At 45.2% G+C, this 24113-nt stretch overlaps 1 protein-coding gene across 1 annotated transcript in view; it reads right to left on the bottom strand.

Annotated features, from left to right (window-relative positions):
- LOC147679577 (solute carrier family 2, facilitated glucose transporter member 11-like) overlaps nt 1-24113 on the bottom strand; it is a 510350-nt gene that overhangs the window by 171254 nt on the left and 314983 nt on the right. The window contains exon 6 of the mRNA XM_086943162.1: nt 8214-8362. Within this exon, the coding sequence (XP_086799288.1) occupies nt 8214-8362 (149 nt within the window). The remainder of the gene's footprint in view (nt 1-8213; nt 8363-24113) is intronic.

Consider the following 24113-nt stretch of genomic DNA (forward strand, 5'->3'; position numbering starts at 1 on the left):
TTTGTCTTTTGCCGCAATACCAGATTATGCCTTCCCATGAATCTGGTACACCAGGATACAGTGGCCTTAAATCTGTGGCTGAGATCTGGATTAGATTTGGCCCACTGAAGTGCAACCAATCGGATTTTATTTCGGGTCACGACATAACCGCTTTGCCGATGCTCGGCCATCATGTCTGCTACATGCTTTTCGAGTTCTGGCCAATGTGGGGTGCCTCTTCTTAATGCACACTTGCCCCTTGGCATACTCCGTAATGCTTTCTCATTTGCTCTCCAGACCCGAACGATCTTTTTTGTCACTCCATATTGTCTTGCAGCAGCACAGTTATTATGTTCCGTGGCAAAATCCACAACTTTAAGTTTGTAACTGGCTTCATATTTCCTTCTTCTTGCCACTCCTGGAGCCTTGCTGGGTTCTTGACTGCCAGCCATTTGCACTGGATGCGCTGCTGGAGCCTTGCCGGGTTCTTCACTGTCTGCCATTTGCACTGGATGTACTGGTGCTGTACAGTATGAACAGGTGCAGAGACTGTCTTCAACACCACACGTACGGTACGGCAAATACGGCATCTGCTCACCAGACTGCCTTTCCTCTTCGCAACAACCAGCCAATCACGGCAAGTGCTCTACTGCCTTCGGTAACATTCGGGAACATTCTACAATCCCCTTTCTATGCCCACGCCCATGTCAAGGAGAGAGGGGCGCGTGGCAAAACGTGCCAAACGTGTCAACACACCGGGCGCTGCCATCTTCGGCGCTGGCTGCCCGTTACCATATACCGTATTTCGGACGTCCTGCTGCCTCGTCCTGCTGCCTCGTCTGCCTGGGGATGTGCAAGCGGTTGGAGGCGCGTGTACAGCGGCAGCGGCAGTCGAGGTAAGACTCATGGCGCCATTTGCTCACTTGTGAAGCGGTTTGACACCTTCGAGTGAAGTCCTTGCTATGAAAAAAACGCTCGCTTTCGATACTTCATGGCGCGGGGCCTGGGTGTGGACGTTGCCAGGGCCGGTGGCTGTATTTTTTAACATAAGGTGTGTTGTTTCTTGTTACATACGGTATTTCCTATTGTGAAGCGGTCTGACACCTTCGAGTGAAGTCCTCGCTATGAAAAAAAAAACGCTCGCTTTCGATACTTGCACAATTCATGGCGCGGGGGCTGGGTGTGGACGTTGCCAGTGCCGGTGGCTGTATTTTTTAACATAAGGTGTGTTGTTTCTTGTTATTTCCTATTGTGAAGCGGTCTGACACCTTCGAGTGAAGTCCTCGCTATGAAAAAGCGCATGAAAACATACCATAACATTTTGTACCCGGCGTATAAGACGACCCCCGACTTTCCAGAAACTTTTAAGGGGTTAAAAAGTCGTCTTATACGCCGGAAAATACGGTATCTATTTTACTTAGCCTCCGGCTACACTTATGACCTGCACCTTTTACTCTTTTCCTATTCTGTCTCAATTCTGATTCTTTCCTTTATTCATCACTAGTACAGGATGCTTGAATATTTAAATTGTGCACCTTTTCTATTGTTTTCCCTAGGAAGGGGGAAGTGCTATCTTGCATCCTGAATAAGTACTGGGAGGAAGGGGTCCCAGCGTAAGTGTGATATAATATAAACAATCCAAAAAATTATTTACACAAACAATAAATGAATCCACATTGTTTTATTCACAATGGGACTAGGTATACTGAATATACAGATAACTAAGCAATAATTTCAATTGGTTGTACAGTGCCCTGGGGGGGAGAAAAGGAGGGGTGGTGGTAAGTGATCAGGTGAGGATGAGGTGATGGAAAGGAATTTGTGACAGTAAAATCAGTCAATTCGCAACACTGTATTAACAAGTTATATACAGTACAGTGGACCAATAGTTCAAAGCATTAAATCAGGAAATCATACTTCACATAGTACAATGAATGAAACAAATAATGGCGTGAAGTTGATGGCTAGATAGGTGACCATCAACTTCACGCCATTATTTGTTTAATCTAGATGCCCTGCAAGTTCTGTGAATTCTTGCCCAATGAATTGGGGGTCCATTGTCTGCCATGACTATTTCTGTGGTGTCAAAATCCACAAATATCTTATCCAGTTTTGGATATGCAATTTTACACTGGCAGGTGAGATTTGCTTCGCAATGGGGAATCTTGAATTTTCATGTATCACCACCATCATGTATGTGCTTGATTTATTGGCCAAGACGTTGAGTGTGGTGGTGTTCAAAATATCCTCTGGTAGCAAAGACATTTGAATTGAAGGTGGCTTTGATTTGTCACTCATAATTTGGCACTGGTGACATTCCTTTAGTGTGTCCTCCACCAGTAGGTCCAGTCCTGAGAACCATATACGATCTCGTAGCGTACCACTCCTTGGTTTCCTTTGCTATTTTTGGCTGAAGCCAGCATGGGAATTATTATCTTGGTATCCCTCAGTATTATGCCTCTTGGAGTCATTGCCAATCCTTCTTGTATTTTTCAGAAGACTGATATGTCTTTCAGGTTCAATCTCTGTGTTTAAATTGTCCTTTTTGTGTTCATCTCCCCACCCTCTGCCAGGGTACAGTCTGCTCGGGTGGCTTTTTCAATGTCTAAACAACATTATGGCAGTGGCGATTGACTCATTACAAAGTGTAGATATTCTTCGGCTGGTGTTGGTGTGCTTTTCCTGACAGTAAGTGGGTGGTAAAACGTAATCTGCTGGGGGTTTTCTTTCCCTATTTTGTGTCAGATAGAGTAGGAGTATTCCTGTAAACAGATTTACCATCCCCCAGTTGTCTGTGGCATTTTGGCATGGGAATTTCTAAGTATTGTCACAGTGACTTTTGATCAATCACTATTTCAAAATGTATTCTGAAGATGAAGATGTGGTGGTGGTTGTACCCGGACAACTTCTAAGCTCTCTTTTTCTGCTTGTGAGTAGGATCTTTCGACATCCAACAATCAGTAGCTTACCTAGGATATGATGCATCCTTCTTCACAATGTCATTGTTGTGCCAGAATGGTTCCCAACCCCACTAGACTGGCATCCTCTGTGAGGTCTGAGCGCCCCATTGGGTCAATTTATGTCACCTGAATGATACTGCTAACTCTCTTTTTAAATTTATTTAATGATTTTTCTCAAGCTGATTGCCATTCAAACTAGTACTCTTGTTTCATCAGTTCCCGAATGGTGGCGCCGATGGTCACATAGTCCTTATGTAATGCACACATTAGCATGCCCTTCCTAGGAATCACCTGACACTGCCTATATCTTTGGAGGTGGTGTCTCATTGAGTGCTTTGATTTTATTTGGATCTGGTCTCATAACTTGATTCAAAAAAATGTATCTGTAGAATTTTAGTTGGGTTTAGTGAAATTGACACTCAGCCAGATTTAGGATTAGAATGACTTTTTGGAGTGCTTTGTACACCTTCTTTAGCGCCCTGTCATGTTTTTCTGTTGTTTCAAACATCAAGATGTTGTCTCTATAATATACTGACTATACACCCAAACTGAGGACTTGTTATGCTGTTATTTTTATAGCGCAACGGTTACCCGGGGGTGTCCTGGTGCTAGTTACAACTCCTTGGGGCAAGAAATGGAAGGAAAGAGTATTTATTTAGCAAAGAGCCAGGTTTTTAGGGCCTTCCTGAAAGTGAAGAGATCAGTGGCATTTCTCAGGTGAAACGGCAAGTTGTTCCAGGCTTTTGCCGCACAACCTTTATAACCCCACAAAGCTTTTTTTGTGGTGCGTGGTACTGAGAGCAGTGTTCTTTTCGGTATGTACCAAGTGAACTGCCATTTGAGATAGTATGGCCCTATCACTTGAATTGCTTTAAAAACCAAACAGAGAGATTTAAAAAGCACTCAATTCTTTTCCAGGAGCCAGTGCAGTTCTTTTATTTCCTTGGATATGGAAGAGAACCTGGACGTGCCAGTAAGTAGTCTGGTGGCTGCATTCTGCAGCAGTTGAAGCTTATTCAGGAATCTTTGTTGAATATTTAAGTAAAGACGGTTGCAGTAGTCCAGCCTCGACATTACCAGAGCCGTGACCACTGTTTGCCACCTACCCGGGGGCAAGAACGGCAGTATTTTCCTGACTGTTCTAATCACATAAGCTGTTTTTGATGCCACTGAGTTTACTTGGTCACCAAAGGGAAGTCTCTCATCCACTAATACACCCAAGTTTTAACCTTTTTTGAAGGCATAGGGAGAGTGCCTATCGAGTCCGGCCACCACTTAGGTGTCCAGAAGTTGGTATCATTGCCAAACAGTATTACTTCGGTTTTGACTGTATTGAGTTTTAGGCAATTCTCTGCCATCCAATGGCTTGTAAAATTTGTGCTGTAGTGATGGTACTCCAAATGGAGTTGTTTTTAGTGAGATAACCCCAGGGGTATGGTAAATGTGGTAATGTGGCTCCATTTTTCATGAAGTTCAAACCGGTGGGTGTCCCTTGCAGAGGTCTAGCTTAAAAAATATTCCCACTCCATTGAGGAGTGGGATCATGTCTGACAGCTGTCTTGGGAAATCTCATGTCTACACATAGTCACATTTGACATTCATGTCGTACTTACGTACTATTGCTAATGGAGATATCCATGGTGTTGGCCCTTGTGGAAATCTGGTTTTGTGAGTTCTTAGAGTTATTGCTCCGCTGTTTCTTTTTTTTATAGCTGAAATGGCATTCTCCAGTGCTGCTGAGCCACAGGCTTGACCTGTTTGTTTAAGTGTAGGCGTACTGCAGAGTCTTTTTTTTCTTTTCTCATATCAGTGAATCATTTTTGATGTTGTTTCTCTATGAGTGTTACCTCTTCTACCATGTACAGGACTGCAATTAGCTTGAGTTGTTCAGCGGTGAGTTAGGCTGTTATTATGAGTCTGGTGGTCCACGGACTACCAGATTCACGGTGGAGGTCCCCCGACCGCCCTATTACTACTTAGCAGTCGGGCTGCCCTGGGACTGACGCAACCGTCACAACCGCCAGGGAACAACTGGTCCCTGGCAGTTGTGTGGTAGTCCTGAGGTCTCAATATGATGTGCGATTAAATGGCATCTTCATCTGTGAACTTGCTAAATTCACAGTTCTTGACTAGTCGACAAAAGCTTTTGATGAACCTTGCTATTGAGTTTCTTTTTTCTTGAGGCAACAGATTGAATGTGTACTGTTCACTGACATAGTCAATGGTCTACTTTGGTGGGAACTTTGCATCTTCCAAGAGGGAGTAGAGCTGCTGGGCTCCAGTTTGTGTTTTTTTTACCTTCCTGGTTTCGGCTCTCACTCGGCTTAAGCCACGCCCCCTTTTAGAGGCAGGCTATTTAGCCATGTCAACTGCTTGACTGCTCAGAGGGTGCACTGCATGTGTGCCAAAGGTGCACCTAAGGTAAGCCTGTCTGCCTCCGGAAAACACCAGGTGCAGGCCCCTTGCTCGGTCACAGTCAGCTCACTTGCAATACACTTCTGAGTTAAGTAATTCAGCCCCATTCACCTCGAGCCAGTGACTGCTGTCAGACATTGAATCCAACACAAGTGAGGCTCTGCTGCGGTAAGTGTAGCTCCATAGTTCAATCCCTGAAGGAATACCCAATACATCAGGGTATAAGATCACATGGTCTCTGCTTACAGCATACTTTTATTCTGTAAATGGCCATTCACTAGTTAGAAATACACAACTTTCTGACTGATTTACACACCTGATGCTATTTTTTTGTCTGAGACATGGCTGACGTAATGTTCAGCACCCAATGTACTCATGGCTATTTCCCAGGGATTTGCAATTATTAGACAAGACAGGCCTCTGCAAAGAGGTGACAGGATTGCAATTATTTTTAAAAATCCTGCCGCTGTTCTCTTTTAGGGGTAATAATTTCAGGAATAGAGGCTGCGTTTTTCTCTCTGGAACTATCTAGCCACTTTACTTCAGCAGGATTTTTTTTATCGCCCTCCCGGCCCAGCTTCATAAACTCCTTAGCTAATATACTGCCGGTGTAGATCATGAGGTATTCACATTTTACAGTTGTTGGAAATCTTAATCTCCATGTGGAGGACGCTGATTGTCAGGCAGCAGCCGCTCTGGTGGCCGATTTATAAGCTCTTCAGCTAGTTCAGTTGGTTCTTGTACCTACCCACATGATGGGAAATATTTTGTACTACATCTTTTACAACTTAACCAACCTGGTTGTGGATCCTCCCTTCCCTCTTCTGTGGTCCGATCACTTTGCAGTGCATTTTCAAATGTCCAGGAGCACACCACGCTGCCACCATCTAACGCTGGTCATTCAGGTATGACATGGAGATGGGCAAAGGTGACCTCGACTGCATTTACCCAAGTCTTGGATATGAGCTGCCCTGTTCTGGAGGACTGTGTAGACACAGCCAGCTCTCAACTGGTAGAATGGATTAATGGGGCTTTGGATAAAATTGCTCCAATGTCTAAGCGTGCCGTAAAAAGTTTAGAACGTATTTGGCGCAAACACTTTGATCTTACCGACAAGGCCAACTATTGAGCAGCCTTGAAGGACTCCCACAGGCGTATTAGGAGCACGCATCACACATTTTATGCAGGTAAGATAGAGATGGCCCAGGACTCCTCTCACAAACTCATATCGATAGTAAAATCACTTTCCTCTCTGGATCGTGTCTCGGCGTTGTTTCCTTTTAAGCTATGTGCATTCGCTACAGAACTTTTAACAAGGACCCACAATACCTCCTCTCTTGAGTCACATCCTACTCCCCAAGAAGAAATCTGAGGTCATCTGGGGCCTCTTTGGCCTTTATCCCCATCAATTAAAGAGCTCACATCAGATGATGCTCCTTAGGCTTCCTGGCCGCTAAGATGTGGCATTTGCTATTTCCTTTGCTTATGGGGTTCTCTCATTCTGGATCTCCGAATTGAACCCTTAACGCTGGGACACTTGAAGTAACTAAGTGGTCTATAATACCTTATTATATATTATTATTATTATCTGATTCCCAGATGATTTTTTGGGTCTCCTTCCCAATTAGGTTTTTGATTGTGGATATTATTTGCTTTTTTAAATCTTTTTCTCCATAGGGTTCTATGAAATTATTTAAATCGTCAAGACAGTGCTGCCATTTCAATTTCAGTCCCATAGTATTTTCTGAGGAGAGATATATCTGGTCCTTAGATTGGAAATATGCTGCTAATCTTTTGCCTATTTTTTCTCAGACATCATTATTTTGCCTTTAGTTATGTCATTGGTTTGCTTCCTTTAATGTTGTTTTTGCACAAAATGTGGTCTCACCTGTTATTAAACTGACAGATTCACTGTCTTTGGTGGCCTCCTGACTCTAAGATGGCATCTTCACTTGTTTTCAATAAGGCACCTGACTTCAAAATGGTTGCCTTATTGGCCTCAATGGTTTCTAATTGGCTGCCTGGTTTCAAAATGACCTCTTCATTGGTTCATATTGGTAGGCACCTATCTTCAATATAGCACCTCATGCCTCTGCTCCCACTTCGCTTCTTGTGTTTCCTGCCAGCTTCTCTATTGCCAAATTGTAAGTATACTGTCCTCTTGGTTTGTTCACTAAAAGTAACATTTTGGCCGCACTTAGTCTGTGGTGTGCTCAGGCTCATAGCCGCATTTTCTTACGTGCCTCTAATGTGAGGTTTGTGTTCCCCTTTGTCATCAGTGGTCTGTCCTCCAGAGACAGGCTGGAAGACTCATTGTATGTCATGAAGCAGTAGGGTCAGAGAGGAAAATTGAGGTGGCACATGGGTTACAATTCGTTTATTTAGCTACTTCACCCATTATATATAGTGGCCTACATGTACACAAATAACCTTCCCTATGCCCATACTCAGCCTTTGGGTCATTTTCCTGTGTCCTTTCTGGTCCCACAGCCCAGTTCAGGAAGTCCTGTTGCCAAGATGCCTAAACTGCTATGTCGCAGTCTGTCCATGTGTGGCAACATTGCAACACATGCCCTAGCCAAAGTAGACATCTCATTAGGTCACTGCAGTTGTGTACTGTCCCATGTCTCAGAGTTACAAAACTAAAGGAAGGAGGTCATCCCTAATTACAGATTTGAGTCTGGCAAACTAATTAAAAACTTCACATAAAATTATATTTTTTTTAAATTCCAGATGTGGTTTACTGCTGAGCAAAATCAATCCAATTGTTTTCTACATAATGCCAATCACATAGACCGAGGACATAGACCACGTTATGCACGTGCATATCACAGGCATTCATCAGCTGTTATTTGTTACCTTTTTTGCATTTTGTTTCCTCATTTCTGTCAATCAAGAGGTATCTTGGACTGTCAGGAAACCAGGGAAGAACCAGCAGCTGGGTGATTGCTGGAACACCACTTGTGCACACTAAGATGGGCCAGTACTCTTCTCCACCAAGGAGTTCCCTGATGAAAAAATAATAAAGACTGTAGAAGTACAAATTCCAAATAACGACACTAAGCACATTAGATAGTATTGTGTAAGGTAGTATCTTTCCTCATTATAGTCAGACACGCAAAAGTTTTAAGACAGCTTCATTACTGATTCAAGATACGATTTCCATACAAAAGGGAATACATTTCCAACAAGGAGCACAGAGGTGCTAACGCCATATCCTGGGGGTTGTTCATAAAGGTAAATTTACATTTGAGTAAATCTGCACATGTAAGTTTACTCTTAACTTTTGATTAACTTTACTATTATTGACTATTCACCATTTAAAATTAGCAACTCAAAATTGTAGACTTACATGTCCCCACCACTTCAAATAGGGGGTGGAGTCAGCGAAACTGTCAAATATGACTGAAGATTTCCTAATAATAGTGACTTTACTACCATCTGTGACATTTCACACACTTGGTAGAGACCTTGGCAATAGGTGAGGGAATTTCCCTATGGTAATGTATAGGAAAATTAACAATTGCTTCTATTACATTTTAATGTTAAATAATTTCACATATGAATTTTTGGAAACTCGATTTATTGGTTTTAAATTATTTTATTACATGTAATAGCAGAGGACAAGTCACTACAGAGAGTCACTGTTCCCGAGATTAATATTGGAAAAAAGTTTTTTTTATAGAAATGGAAAAGAGGCAGAGAGACTTTCACTTGATGCACTCACACACCCCGAAGGATGTCATGCTTTATCATGCGGGGGTGCGCCTTGTTGGGCCAGAGTTACAATGCCCTACGGGTCTCCTGAAGGGTCACTTTGTCAGAGAACTTTTTTGTGATTTAGTTGTATGGTGTGTGCGGGTTAGTGTGCATTGTTATTTTAGAGATGACAATTAAAAATGACTAGAGGGTATCTAAGGTAGACTAATTTTAATGAGGGGTGTCCCTCTGTCATAGTTTTAAAAAAACAAAAGGTTGTGCGCTGCTTGAGGATAGTTATGCTCCTCATTAGCTAGAGAAGTGCAGTGTTTGATTAAAAGGAGAATGGACTCGACATGTTTCATGCTATAGTGTGGTCTCAGGAGGAGATCCTTTGCGCTTCTTCAGGACCATAGGGAAGTGATTCGGTAATGGGAAAAAGGGGTTATGTGGTGGCCTTATTGAGTCAAGCCGTGCCACTCGGAGGACTCACATAGTGGTCCTATCTAAAATGACAAAAAAGAAGGAAGAAGGTAAGAGCACAAAAATTCAGTGAAGCAGTACTATATTAAAAAAGAGTGGTGCTCACCATTGGAGGACCATGGTATCTTGGTATGAACAAAGCCCACAAGTCACTATTACCCACATGTGGATTGGGTATGCGTGGGTAACATGAATAAACAAAAGAATGGAAAGTCTAGAACGAACAAACAAGCAACATGAGGAATAAGCCATTAAGGGCCAGATGTAGGTGGCCAAATACCGGTCGGTAAAGCCAAAATTCAGTAAATTTCATCTTTACCGACTGGTATTTAGCCATGTGCGATGTACGTATTACCGAATGCCTTCGGTAATAACGAATCGGTAAATCCAAGGGAAACAGTTACCGATTCCTTATTTACCGATCGGTGAACACCGAAACAAACAATACCGAATCGGTAAATAACGAATCGGTAAAAATTCCGAAATGCGATGTAGCAAAATTCGGTAATACCGAATTTGACCAAAATCGGTATTAACGAATCAGTATTTACCACTGATCCAGAGCAGGTGGTAATCAGGTGCAGTGCATAAAAACAGCCCCAAAATGCAACAGTGTGAACACAATGGCGGGCCTCTACCTCATAGCAAGGCGGCTACGTTTGAGAGCAGCAGGAGTGAGGTTTTGGAGACGGGAAGAGCATGTGTACAGACTGCGTGTCACACTGTTCCAATTGAATGAGCCTGAAACCCATGACAGGTACAGGCTACACCCACACACCATCCTTGACCTGATACGGGACCTGAAACCATATCTTGAGCATCAGATATCAAGGGCGCACACAATATCCACCCATGTACAGGTGCTCTGTTGCCTACACCTCCTGGCATCAGGGAGATACGTTATGTTATGTTATGTTAACATTATTTATACAGCGCACAGCTGCCCCAGCAAAGAGGCGTCCTGGCGCTTGATCAAGTACTAAAACATAACACGCAAAAGGAAGGAAACAGACGGCTAAGCAAGTACAGAAAACAGGAAAGTTTTGATAGCACGCCTGAAGACGGACAGATTATTCAGAGCTCCGAATGTGCACCGGGAGAGAATTCCATAACCCAGCGGCAAGCACTCGGTAGGAGCGGCCACCCATCCTGCTGAGTTTAAACCGGGGGCAGACCGCGAGATGAAGGGCCTCCGATCTCAAGGACCTCGAAGGAACATAGGGGGTGAGCAAGTTAGCAAGTGCAGGCGGCGAGGAGAGCTTCAAAATTTTAAAGGCCAAACAGAGTGCTTTAAACTTAATTCTTTGCCTAACCGGCAGCCAATGAAGGGCAGAAATAGTGCTGGAGACCGAGCAATGCCTAGGAAGACCAACAATGGCCCGCGCCGCAGCATTCTGTACCCTTTGTAGCCTAGATGCCTCAGCCTGGTTTACCCCCAGCATCAGTGCGCTACCGTAGTCCAGCCGAGACAGAACTGAGGCTTGGACCATGAGCTGCCGAGTGGGGGGGTCAAAAAATTTGAGGATTGGCCTTAATCCTCGCAGGATTTCATAGCAGGTAGCAGCAACCTTCTTCGTGTGACCCGTAAAGGTAAGAGCCGGATCCAGCCATACCCCTAAGTTCTTTACTTCAGAAGTAGGGACGGGGGTGACGCCCAATTCTGGAGGCCACCACTGATCTCCCCAAAGCTCTGCATGTTTCCCCAAAACCATAACTTCGTTTTTTTTGGCATTTAGTTGTAAACAATTGGTTTTTAACCAATTTGCCACTGCCACAAGTCCTGCTCGGAATCTGGGGGCATCCACTTCAGGGTCTCCACTCAGTGTCACCGCCAGCTGCGTGTCGTCTGCATATGAGGTCATCGTCAAACATCCACTGTTTGACGATCGCAGCTAGCGGTTTCACGTAGAGGTTGAACAAAGTCGGGCTCAACTAGGAGCCCTGTGGGACCCCCAGGTTCAATGGATGGAAGGTGGACTGGCAAGGTGGTATAGCCACCTTAAAGAAACGATCAGTAAGAAACGAGCGGAACCACTGAAGAGCAGTCCCTGCTACTCCAGCTTCCTCTAGGCGCTGAATCAGAATACGGTGGGACACCGTATCGAATGCGGCGCTCAGGTCTAATAAAAAGAGCGCCGCTGTCCGCCCAGAGTCGAGCTCCAGACGCAGATGCTCGGTCATGTAGAGCAAAGCGGTCTCGGTGCCGTGTCCCGGTCGAAAGCCATTCTGACTCGGATCTAATATATGGTTATGAGCAAGATGGTCAGTCAAGATGGAATTGACATGAGCCTCGGTGACTTTGGCCGTCCAGGGAAGAAGGGATATGGGGCGATAGTTCTCAGGCAAGAGCGGGTCTGCATTTGCCTTCTTTAAAACTGGGGTGACTACCGCCCGCTTCCATGCGGAGGGGACCATTCCTGTAGACAACGACAGGTTGATCAAGGTAAGAATCGGGACCCGACACAAGGGGGAGAGCATCTTAATTTGAGCTGGCTTCAGCGGATCCAGAGGGGAGCCTGATTTAATCCTGAGGCTCAGTTTATCAAAGGCCTCCATAGACAAATCAGGCAAGGAGGTCAGAGGCTCATAGCCCGAGAGATTCGGGCCAGCTGGCTCTGGATCAGGCAGAGACAGGTCAAATCCTCGGTAGATAGCCTGCACTTTCTACAAAAAGAAGGAGGCTAGACTCTCACAATGAGAGTCGGTGCAGATTTCTGCCGAAGTGGCTCTTTTATTCATAAGGTCTTTAAGGACCTTGAAAATTAATTTAGAGGGGTTGGTGCTGGTTTGGAATTCCTGGGCATAGAATGCGGCCCGAGTTCTGCAGATTGCCCTGTGGTAGGTCTTCAATTTGGCAAAATAAGAGGATTTCAGACTGGGGTCATAAGACTTCCTCCATTCCCTCTCAGCTTTCCGGCAGATTTTTTTAAGCTCGGCAAGAGAGTCATTATACCACGGGCTGGGTACCTTGGAATGACATTTTGACCAGCGCATAGGTATAAGGGAATCAAGGGCATCCGAAATCCATTTGCAGAACAGGTCGTATCCTTGCTCCACATCCAAAAAAGGGCTTAAGAGTTTCTGCTCTAGTATCCTATAAAACTCCTCAAGTTTGAGCTTGTGCCAGTGTCTTTTAAGGATCAGCCTATCCACAGGTTTGAATGGCGAATTATCAATGGGACAGAAGACTTCCACCAGTAGGTGGTCGGTCCAGCCAACCGGGATCGGGTTGGACACCTTCATCCTCTCCAAAGTGGAGAAGAAGGGATCAAGGATGTGTCCCCCAGTATGGGTGGGAGGTGTAACAAGTTGGACAAGTTGCAGTGCTTCAAGATCTGCAAGCAAAGTGTCTATGGCTGTGGATGACACGCGATCAAAGTGAATGTTAAGGTCGCCAGTGATGTTGAAGTTCGCACAGCTAGGTGCTAAAGAACTAACCATATCGCCAAGGGCGGTCTTGAAGGCTGTGTCATTGCCTGGAGGGCGATAGATAAGAATGCCACTCAGCGTGAAATGATGACTAAAGGACACTTTAAAGAGGGCGTTCTCACAGGCTGGCAACCCAAGGGCTTTCCATTCCGCGGGAAAGCACGATTTTACCGCCATAGCGATGCCACCTCCTCTCGTGGCACGATTCAGTGTGAAGACCGTATATTCCGGAGGAAAGGTAAGATTAAGAATAGCGGCATCCGAGTCCTGGAGCCAGGTTTCAGTGAGAAAAAGTAGATCGGGAGAGTCCTTTTCAATGAGGTCATGTATAAACTGGTGATGTTTGACCAATGACCTCACGTTCAGGTTCCAGATCCGAAGTGCACGAGCCGCGATGTTATTGCTCGTGACCAGATCACTCCCTTCCAAAGATCGGATCCTGACCGGTCTGTCAAGGGACCAGCCCCTGCAGCCACAAGCAAATGGGCAGGATAAGGGGTCCACAGGGTCGCATGAACCAACATCGACCCTATTCCCAATGGACAGCAGTTCAGCCCGAGTATAGCTGAATGTAGATAAAGCAGGCATGATGGTAATCAAACCTTGTGCCCAGAGCCCTGCCGCGACTCGCGCTTCCTCGTCGCTGACGGGCGCAGACGGGCAGGACTCTGGCACGACTCCGGCAACGCGACGGCGTCCCTACTGCGCGTCCCCGCTGCGCGTGGAGGAGCGACTTTAAGTAGGCGTCCCGCGATGTTGTCAGAGCGCTAGAACGCTCAAAATGTAAGATCCTTGTCCTGATCCAAGATGGTGCCCACAGAACACCAGCCCCGGGAACCGTACCCGCCCAAATGGCGGTGAGTCAACAAAATTATATGCAGTAAGTGGGCTCCCAATAAAAACAGGGTAAAGACTCTAAAATAGGCAAAAGCAAATAGCAAAACAGGGTTTTTAAAATATGCGCGAGCGCGGCAGAGATCAGCGCAGCCGCGTGGTAGCTTGTTCAGGCTACCAAAGAAACTAAGACCGCCTTAAGTAGGCGTCCCGCGATGTTGTCAGAGCGCTAGAACGCTCAAAATGGCGCTCGCCGATGTAAGATCCTTGTCCTGATCCAAGATGGCGCCCACAGAACACCAGCCCCGGGAACCGGACCCGCCCAAATGGCTGTGAGTCAACAAAATTATATGCAGTAAGTGGGCTACCAATAAAAACAGGGTAAAGACTCTAAAATAGGCAAAAGCAAATAGCAAAACAGGGTTTTTAAAATATACGCGAGCGCGGCAGCGATCAGCGCAGCCGCGTGGTAGCTTGTTCAGGCTACCAAAGAAACCAAGACCACCTTAAGTAGGCGTCCCGCAATGTTGTCAGAGCGCTAGAACGCTCAAAATGGCCAGTGTGTGATAGCCGCAGTAGGCGGTGTGTCACAGACCTGCCTACCCCTTTTTTTCAACACCTTCCTGGATGCCATGATGGACAGAATGCATCAGTACACAACCTTCCCCAGCACACTGGCAGAGCTGCAGAAGACCAAGCCGGATTTCTACCAAAAGGCACAGTTCACACACGTAATAGGCTGCATCGATGGGACCCACATACCAATCTGCCCACCAGCAGCAACAGAATGCATTTACCGCAGCCGCAAATTCACTCACTCCATAAACATGCAGGTGATATGTGATGCAAACTTCATCATCACTGACATTGTTGCCAAATTCCCAGGGAGTACCCACGGCTCCTACATATTCAGGAACAGTGGCATCTACACACGTCTGGCTGCTGGTGAATTCGGAGAAGGATACCTACTAGGTAAATCAATATCACACCTTGGATTACCCTATTGGTGACACAAATGAATGGCACTTTCTTTCACATTTAGGTGACAGCGCATATGCCCTCCGGCCTTTTCTACTCACCCCATATCTCAACCCATCCACCCCAAGGGAGAGGAGATACAATGTGGCACATAGTGGCACCCGCAACGTGATGGAGCGCACCTTTGGACTACTAAAAAGCAGGTTCCGTTGCCTCCACAAAAGTGGAGGTGCACGTCAGTACAGCCCCATCAAATGTTGCAAAATAATAGCAAAATGTGCAAAGCTACATAACCTTGCCACAAAAAAAGGAACAGCAGTGGAACTAACTAACTCTGAGGACGAGGGCGAGGACAATCCCCTGACAGAGCCCTGCGCAGCTGGTGTGGCAGCAGAACAGGATGGGAGACACAGACGGGCTGAGATAACACGCAACTATTTCTGAGTGAGTAAGGAGACAGAGCCAGTTACTGTATTTGTGTGATGGTGTTTAATAAGCAAACCACCAGGATCACATCACCCATCAAATGAGTCCCAAATCCTAGTTGGATCTATTTCCTGCAGCTTCTGCTCTCGGTGGGAGGGGGCGTAATGGTACTACGGCTAGTAGCTTCCTCACTGTCCCCCCGCTTCCATAGTGGCCACCTTCTCATTCTGCTGCAGTTCCAGTGCAGAGGTCATTGACACCATACCCCAAGCCACATCCCTACTACAATGTTACATCTTCTCCTGCATGGCTATTGACCGTCTGCACATTAGGGAGGTAGCAGTGGACAGCTGGTTCACCACCTTGGTATAAGCCTCAAGTCTCTGCCTCTCTGTGCGCCTAGAAAGACGGTCCTGCTCCGATTTGCTGCAGAGCTGGCTCACAGACGTCGCAACATCTCTCATGCCCTCAGACATGTTGTTGTTCATTGCACTTATACCCTTTTCAATTCTGTGCATGTGCTTGTTCATGTGAGACATCTCTCTATGCATTGACTGCATCACTCTCCATTGCAGGCGCTGGACCTTAAGCATGTTGCCTTCCAGTCCAGCGAAAACACTTTCACCCTGCTCTAAGACTTGAGGACTGGCTGGCCGTGCCCTGTGGCGTCTTGAGGATGTGTGGGCCCGCTCTGATGGTGTCTCAGCCCTTTCCATGTTGCCATCCTCGTCCACTGGACACTGTTGACCCCCTGTGCCCTCCTCCTCCGACTTCTCCATCTGCTGGAGGGTGGCCACGGCATGCCTCCTGCCTGACTGTGGTGGTGGTGGTGATTGTGGCAGTGGGGATAGAGTTGGGGGAGATGGCGACGTTGTCTGGTGCTGTGGTGATGGTGGGCAAGGAGAGGTTGTTGGTGGGGGTCAGTGGTTTTGTGCCCTGCAGGCGACCTCTCATCCTCCTGTTGTCTCCCTCTGGCCTGGGTGCCTTCGCTCTGCTCCCCTCTGCTGCACTACAAGATGTCTCGCCTGTAATGACAGAATGTAGATATACCCACTTCTCTGGCTGCATATGCATTGCATTAAACGTCATGCCTGCCAATCACACTGCTTGCTACTTGCTTTCACATGCTATTGGGTTTGCTAGACCGACCGTTCTGAACATGTGTTTCCTAAGACTACATCTCCCACAATGCATTGCAGGTAATGAGTAAAACATGAACTCGAGTGGGAGTCCCTATGCCTCTATGGGGATTGGGGTTGGGCAGGGGGAAGCACAGCATGCTGGGCATGCATCTTACCTTGTTTCCTGGCAGCTCTGGCAGAGCTGTCTGCGTCTCCAATGCCACTCACACTCTCCGGCTGGAGGGTGGACTCTACCATGAGTTCCAGTGCTGTTGGTGCAGGTGCTGTGCTCTTCCCTCCACCAGTTTTGCTGGCCTGCATCTGCCTCTCCGCCATCTTTGCCTTCGCCGTCTTCCTCAGGTCGTACCACCTTTTCTTGATGTCCTCAATGGAACGCTGAGTGACCCCAATTGAATTGATTTTGCTCTGGATCCCAAGCCAGATCTGTCTCTTCTGAGACTCAGGCACATGGAGGGACTGCTTTCCAAAAAGCTTCTCATGGTCCTTGCTCACGTCTTGGATTAGGACCTCCAGCTCCTTCTCGCTAAACTTCATCTTCCTTTTTCTTTCTGCTCCCTCCTTCTCTCTCTCCTGGCTTGCCATTTCCAAGGTTTGTTGTTTTTTATTTGAAGATGAGAGGCGGTGTTGCTCCTGGCTCCTCTGCTCAGCTACCTGCCTCACAGTCAGCTCCAGTGTAGCTGCCTGGGTGTGGCCACTTCCTGTTTGGGAGGTAATTGGGATGCACAGGATTGGCTGATTCATCAAAAACGGAATTTCTGAGTTACTGATTCGGTATTTACCGATTCGATAATGGATTCGGTAATAACGATTGGGTATTGGTGTTTCAGTTTTTTTTTTTTAACCGATTGCTTCCAATTCGGTATTTTTTTACCGAATTTTACTGAATCAGTAAATTTTACAGAATATTTACGTACATCGGAGATACCGATTCCTTAATACCGAATCGGTAAAATACGGTATTAAGGAATCGGTATTTCACGTTTACCTACATCTGGTCCTAAATCATAATGAGTGCTCATGGTAGTCATGTTGCTGTAGGCTGCCCCTTAGATGTTAATATTGACGAGGAACAATCTATGGTAGACAGTATATGGTCCAAAATTATCATATCGTGGCCATATAGCCTATTTGGTGTTCGTAGTCAGAAAAATGATTACCATTGATGGCAAAACCTTTTGATCCACACCGTGATATCGAGGGTAAAGGGGTGGGGGTAGGAGGGATGGGGGAGGAAAAGGAGATAGAGTTAAGGACCGCTTACCTATTTAGTATAGGTAGATTACTTCATAAGTCATAGTGAGAGAGTGCTGGCTGTCGCAATCTACATGAAAGAGTAAGTATTACTGTCACATATTCTAGTGGATTGATAGCAAATGCAGCACAACAAGGAGGAGTGATAGTACCCACAGTTTCAAAGGAGTAATAGTAATCACAATTTCAGCTCAGGGCACAGATTATCGTGGGTCAATGAAAAAAACCCCATTGATCAGCATAAATGTAGTTGTGCTATTGGCTATTGCTACTAGAGGTCATAGTGAAGTAGGGTGATGTGTAGCACTCGTGCCCGAGAGAGGAATCTGATGGTTCATCTATGAAGTTAGCGACTGTTGTGGTGTGTCATTTAGGGAAAGAGTCATCATGATGTCGTGACGAGAATGCCTGAAGGTGGCCAGAAGGATAATTATCTAGCAATTGGTGCAACATTCATCGTTGGAGGGACCAGCGCCTCTCTTGTGTGGCCTTATGTTTGTTATACAACACCATTATGGAACGACATTTCGCGCCAATCCGTCGCACAGCATCACAATGCCTTCTGGCACATTATCCATCACGTATACCATTTTTTATTCCAATTTATCATCCTTCTTCCAATACTGGTTTTTCCACATATTAGCATATTCCTCACTTGGACTGATCATGCCATTTATCCAGGTTTCTAATGTTCCCACCATGTCCATCCAGACCTTTCAGTGAAAACACGAATGAAGCATTCTTCGTTCAGGACAGTGTTTATTTGTTTAAAAACCCAATGCATTTCGTGCATAGTTGCACTTCTTCAGGGGTCACTGCGCTGAACTTTTACAAAACACCTCCCGTCTCTTAGACGGCTGAAATACTTTAACAATGATATGTTTGTTATACACACCGATCATTGTGTCTCTCTAAAATTCAATCCTGATTGAGTGTATTTAGGCGATATATCAATAAACTGGGGACTGGTAGATATGAGTGCTGTTGTATGTCCCTAAAGTGTATCTACATAATATAGAGAGTTACACCAGATAGATGATGGAGTGGCAGGAGATATTGATGATTCATAATCACAGAGTACCTACAGGGTAGACTGAGAGTTTTGGTTCAACTTTGTTGGTTGAAATGGTCATTGAGACCATTGATGTTTGAGTGCAAACGGAACACCCAACATTGTTTTTTTCAGAATAGGTTAGTTGTGTTCCAAGATGTATTGGCCTCCAGAATAGTCCATGTTAGTTTGTCTATGGTGTGCCGTTTCTCAATATAGTGGTTGCGCATTTTAGTTGTGCTGCAGCCACAGCAGATATTGCTCTTATGTTCACAAATTCTGATTTTTACTGGTCTGCAGAGGACAATGTCATACTCTACTCTTATATATGTATTTATTACTACAAATCCAAGCAACCATATTTTATATATGTATTTGACATGCAGAATTGTTTTTGAAAACGTCACAGTACTATTATTTGCTGTTATATAAATGTGTAATATATGTTAGTATATTGACCTATAATTGTTTCATTCATTTATTATGTATTGAAAGTTACTAAAAATTATGTGTAAAATAATTTTATTTATATTAAAAAAGTCATTACATTATTTTAAAATGAAATAATATTTATTCGTTATTTAGTTTACATTTCTAACATTAAATTAATTTAATGAATATTGTTAAAAAATCACATTAGTACATTTATTTCTTTTGAGATTCTATTTTAGTCCACACCTCCATTATTTTCTATGGCGGCTGTAGTAGAACGTGTGAGTTGCCACGGGTGATGCTGCTCTAGATCTGAGGTAGAGTATATTTATGATAGCTTTGGGTCCGTTTTGGCTGTAGTAACTATCAAAGTGCAGATTGTGAATAAGATGGGCTTGTGAGTGAGTGCATTTCCCTCCCTATTCCTCTCCCTAGCTCTCCCTTAACCCATCATTAATCCTCCTAAAACCGTTTCTCAATCATTGTAAATATACACCTTTTCCCAGCCACTTAACCCATCCCTCCCACATATACTACTGAAAAGTATACCTACGTATGTGGAGATAACTGCAGTAAGGGCAGTCAGGGCAGAGGTCTTCACACATAAAAGATAGGAGAAATGAAGGCATATATCTCTGTACTTAGGTTTGCAAATAGCATTTTGTGTATGTTAATACTACTATTAAAGTACTGCAAAATATGCTACAAAATGCAGTTTGTGAGTAGGTCCCACTGCCTCTAACTCTTCAGCTGTTGGTTTGTAATTTCTCACTGAACACTTCCTCATACCACACTTCATGCATCACTATACATGTACTAACACACGCAATCCAAGCATCCATTCACTCCAAGCAGTAGAAAGGCAGAACACTACAAGGCACCCAGATGGACATACAACACACCTCCCTCCTAACACAATAAAGAATATATTAAGATAGATCACACTTTCTACACAACAACACCCAAAAAGAAGACCCTTTGAATCAACAGAGGGATCACTGCATTGTTGCCTTGATTTTATGTTGGGGCATCATAGAACATGATGTAATTGGGGAATATGTATTTCCTATCAGACTATTCAGATTTGTTTTATCCAAAGCAACCTACTTCAAGCAAAAATGGCATAAGGTGAAGCTTACATAAATAGTAATTTGTGGCAAGAGAACAAGGAACCACAGCCTAGTCTAAGTACAGAAAAACATGATTTGTAATACAAAATGAGGTATTCCAGCACGTTTTTCCAAATACCATTCTATGGAACAGTAACAACGGTACCACTGTAGAGGTTCGGAAGAAGGCCATGAGAAAGACTAGTCCAAGCACACAGCAGGATTACCCACTTTAATGGAAGGAAAAAAGATTGCTTGCACCAGAGTAGTGCATTAGTGTAGGCCAGGGGTCTCCAAGCTTTTCTGTAGTTAGAGCTACTTCTGATCAGCGACAATTATTATAAGCTACTATAAGGCAAGCAACTTGTGCATTTTTCTGAGAGAGATCTCTGGCAAAGACCCCCTATAGAACATGCCCGTCGGGCATTGCAGTGCTGGAACAATGTGGAGCAAAAACCCAATGATGAAGCATGGCACCTACCTAGGCGTGGGAGGGCATTTGTTCCTACAGAGTCATGCTCCCTGCGCACCTTGTGGAGCTAGACCGACCTGAGTGGACGAACACCTACCATTTGGAACTGAGTACCCTTCTGACTTTGTCCTGATTTAAAAAGTATTTTGGGAGGTGATTCAATGTAAGTAAGCTTTGACAAAGCCAATAAGTAAAACTCCCATTTTATGTCCTGATTAAAACATTACAAAGACTCTAGCAGTATAAAAACAAAATGAAAATGATTGCTTTCTGTATGTAATGCATCTAACAGGTAATTATTATAATGTTTGATGATTGAGAGTACTTTTGGGTCTTCGAACTAGTTACTTATGCATTATAATGCAAGTATTCCATAAGAGTCATAATGGTAGCAAAACAGCAATAGAATGGGATGAAATAAAACTACTCCTCAATGCGGATTATGGCGCTCTCTTTGTATATTGTAAAGAATTGTATACAGGTCTTATAATGCAGTCTGTCTATTTACAGCTCTTTATCAAACTATGTTTCCCACAATGTATTTCTTCTTGTAGGAGAGTAGGGTCTGCTTTCCTATGGTCACCCCATTTTTTTTGCTTTTTGCTTCACTGGTTTTCGACTTAATGTGGCTGTGGGCCTGCTATTCAGACCCACAGCCTGCTGTTCTCTCTATAAATTCACATCCATGTACGTTAGGTACATACCCAATTGGACATTGGGTCACCTTATCAGCCCCTGTACAGTGTACTATAGGTACCCAGGGCATAGGTGTATCCAAGGCCTACCAGGGGCTGCAGCATATCTTTTGCCAACCCTGGCTGGCTATCCAAACTGACACAACTGGCTGATCACTCAGCTGGGGCAAGGTCGTGTAATCACCCCTTGCTTAAATATAGTATACCTATATCTAAACCTATATCTGGACACATATACACCTATAAGTCACTCCTATGGCAGGCCTTATCAATCCTGGAGGCAGAGTGCTTGGTTTTATGTGAGATGGTGCTCTAGCTTGAGCTGAGCATGTCTGCAGCTTTCGGGACCAACTCCCTTAGCTGTTCTGGGATATTGCCATACCATATATTCTTAAGTGCATTATAATCCTCGCGGTTACTTGCTAACTTTGGTTTGGCTTTATCAAAACATGTCGTGTAAGGTGCCATACGCTTTGGAATACTACCGCCTATCCAGTTCTGGCGATGGGGTAGCATTCCACCCTTCTAGAGGGAGAAGACATGTTACTTTGCTTAAACGCGGTTAAATCTAAGCAGAGCCCCAGCATCACAAAATGGATGCTGCTGCCACAGACACGAGTCTGGCCTCCTGCTGCTGACCAAAACTCTAGTAGGAGAGGCCTGGACAAATGGTATCCTGTCACAGGGAGGTGTTACACCACCGCAGACAGGAGATAGTGGATTGTAGCAGGGAGGGTTGAATGAAACTAGACCCTGCCTGGGGCGCACAAGGCACCCCATGCATAGTCCAGAGCTGGGGCACTCCAGCCCCAGCTCTGGCGCGAAACTGTACAAAGGGAAAGGGGTGTAACCACCCCCTTCCTGGGTCCCACCCATAGGAGGGACCTAGCAGGTGATCCAGCCCCTTGATTTGGAATAAAGGTAGGAGCTGTGATAATGCAAACTAGATTATCCTGACTGAAACTTTGAAACATACATCTGTTCCCTTCGACATCCTACTCGACGTAGAAGACTGAAGAATCTCCCTTGTGGTCAAGGAGTGGCCACCCTGTGCAAGCAGGCATGATCAGCGTGATGAGACTTTCTTTGCCGTTGCTCCTGCTGGAGCTTGAACAACAGAGACCGACAAGACCCAGACTCCCAGGCATCCAACAGCCCGATCCACAGTCCTGGCAAAGCTGAGACCCATGGAGGCGACGTGAGAAGTGGGACCGGCCATCTTGAAAAGTTAACGAAGGGCTTCCTGTGCAGCTCCCGAGGCTCCCTCGATGCTGTGCTTTGGGGTTTGAGAAGCCCCAGCCCCGAGCAGGCTGTGCTCCAAAGATCACTTGTCCACACTTTCCGAGTGCTGCGTGGGACCCTTTTGCACTTTTTCTGCTTGACGTGTTGTCCGGTCGCTTGCCCGTTGGCTAGTGGCCTCTGTGACGATGAAACACCAAAACTACACTGCTGGTCTGGTTGCCCCAGACTTGCCCCAGCTCCCCTGAAAAGGAGCCATCGATCTGACGTTCCTGGTCCGATCAAGAAGACATCTTCGAATCCTGCGTGGGTTGCCTTTGCCAAGGCTTGGTGACTCTGAATCGAGTACCGACACCGCCAACAGCAAGAGCATTTGTGGGACAGCTCGAATTCACCAGCAGGTCATCCTCGATCCTTCCTGGTCCACGTGGCAGCGGAGACAAACACCTCAACATCACTTGATTGCAACCCGACATCGCCTGGTTCCTTCCTGGTTCCTCGCTGGTCACTGGCTAGTGACCTGAACTCTGTCACCTCTGCTTTTAGGTACTTTACATCTTCGATCCACCCTTGGATCCAACCGGACTCTTCTCTCCTGGCCGCCTACAGCATCTTCATCTCCAGGCTCCATAGAACTTCACAACGAAACCCGACACACTTTGGCACCTATGCACCTGCTTCCTGTGGGTGAGGTAACCAGTTAACTCCGGTGCTCCTATAGTGGTTTACACCTCTAGTGTCCTAGTTTTAAGTGGCTAAGTTCTAGTCCAGTCGGAAGTCTCCGAAACCTTTACTTTCTGATTTTTACGCACCATTGACTTATATGGTAAACGCGGTTGCCTATAGACTCTGCACCCGTATCCTGTGGGCCTCTCCGACCTAACCTTCGTTAGTCCAGTGTAGGCCCAGCGATTTAAGGCCCTTGGCCTGTTCATTGTTCGTGTCGTGGTACTTATATCACTTTCTTAGTATATGGTTTGAGTGGCCACCCGGCCTATCCATAATTGTGCAGCTTATTGTATGTTATACTGTGTTCTTTGTTTAACGCTTGTGCTTCTGTGCTCATAAAGAGTTAAGGGGATTATTCTAGAAATAAATACATATATTTTATAATATATAACTTGTGTGGTGTCCTTTCATTTGGTATTTAAAGGGATTGCATATGTTAAAACAGCTGGCTTCACATGCCCTCTTGAGTTTAGCCTAAGACTGCTTTGTCCATGCTACCATTAGGATAGCTGGTCTATAAGGTTGACTTACAACTAATCACCATAGGGGCGTTTGGACTGGTACAAGGTGCTCACTAGAATTAGTGGTCATCATATACCAGGCCAACTTCTCACACTGCTAAATCAGGAAATACACTGTAAAGAGCAGCCAATATACTGAGGCTACCTGAGGACCATTCTACATTGGCTCCTCCTCTTTTCTGGCTGCTTAAAACAAATTAAAGTGGTGGTGCTCTCTTTAAAGGACAGAGCTATTGCTCTACATATTTATATTTATCATAGCACCCTTT

The sequence above is a fragment of the Lissotriton vulgaris genome, chromosome 11, assembly GCF_964263255.1.
Source record: "Lissotriton vulgaris chromosome 11, aLisVul1.2, whole genome shotgun sequence".
NCBI classification, from domain to species: domain Eukaryota; kingdom Metazoa; phylum Chordata; class Amphibia; order Caudata; family Salamandridae; genus Lissotriton; species Lissotriton vulgaris.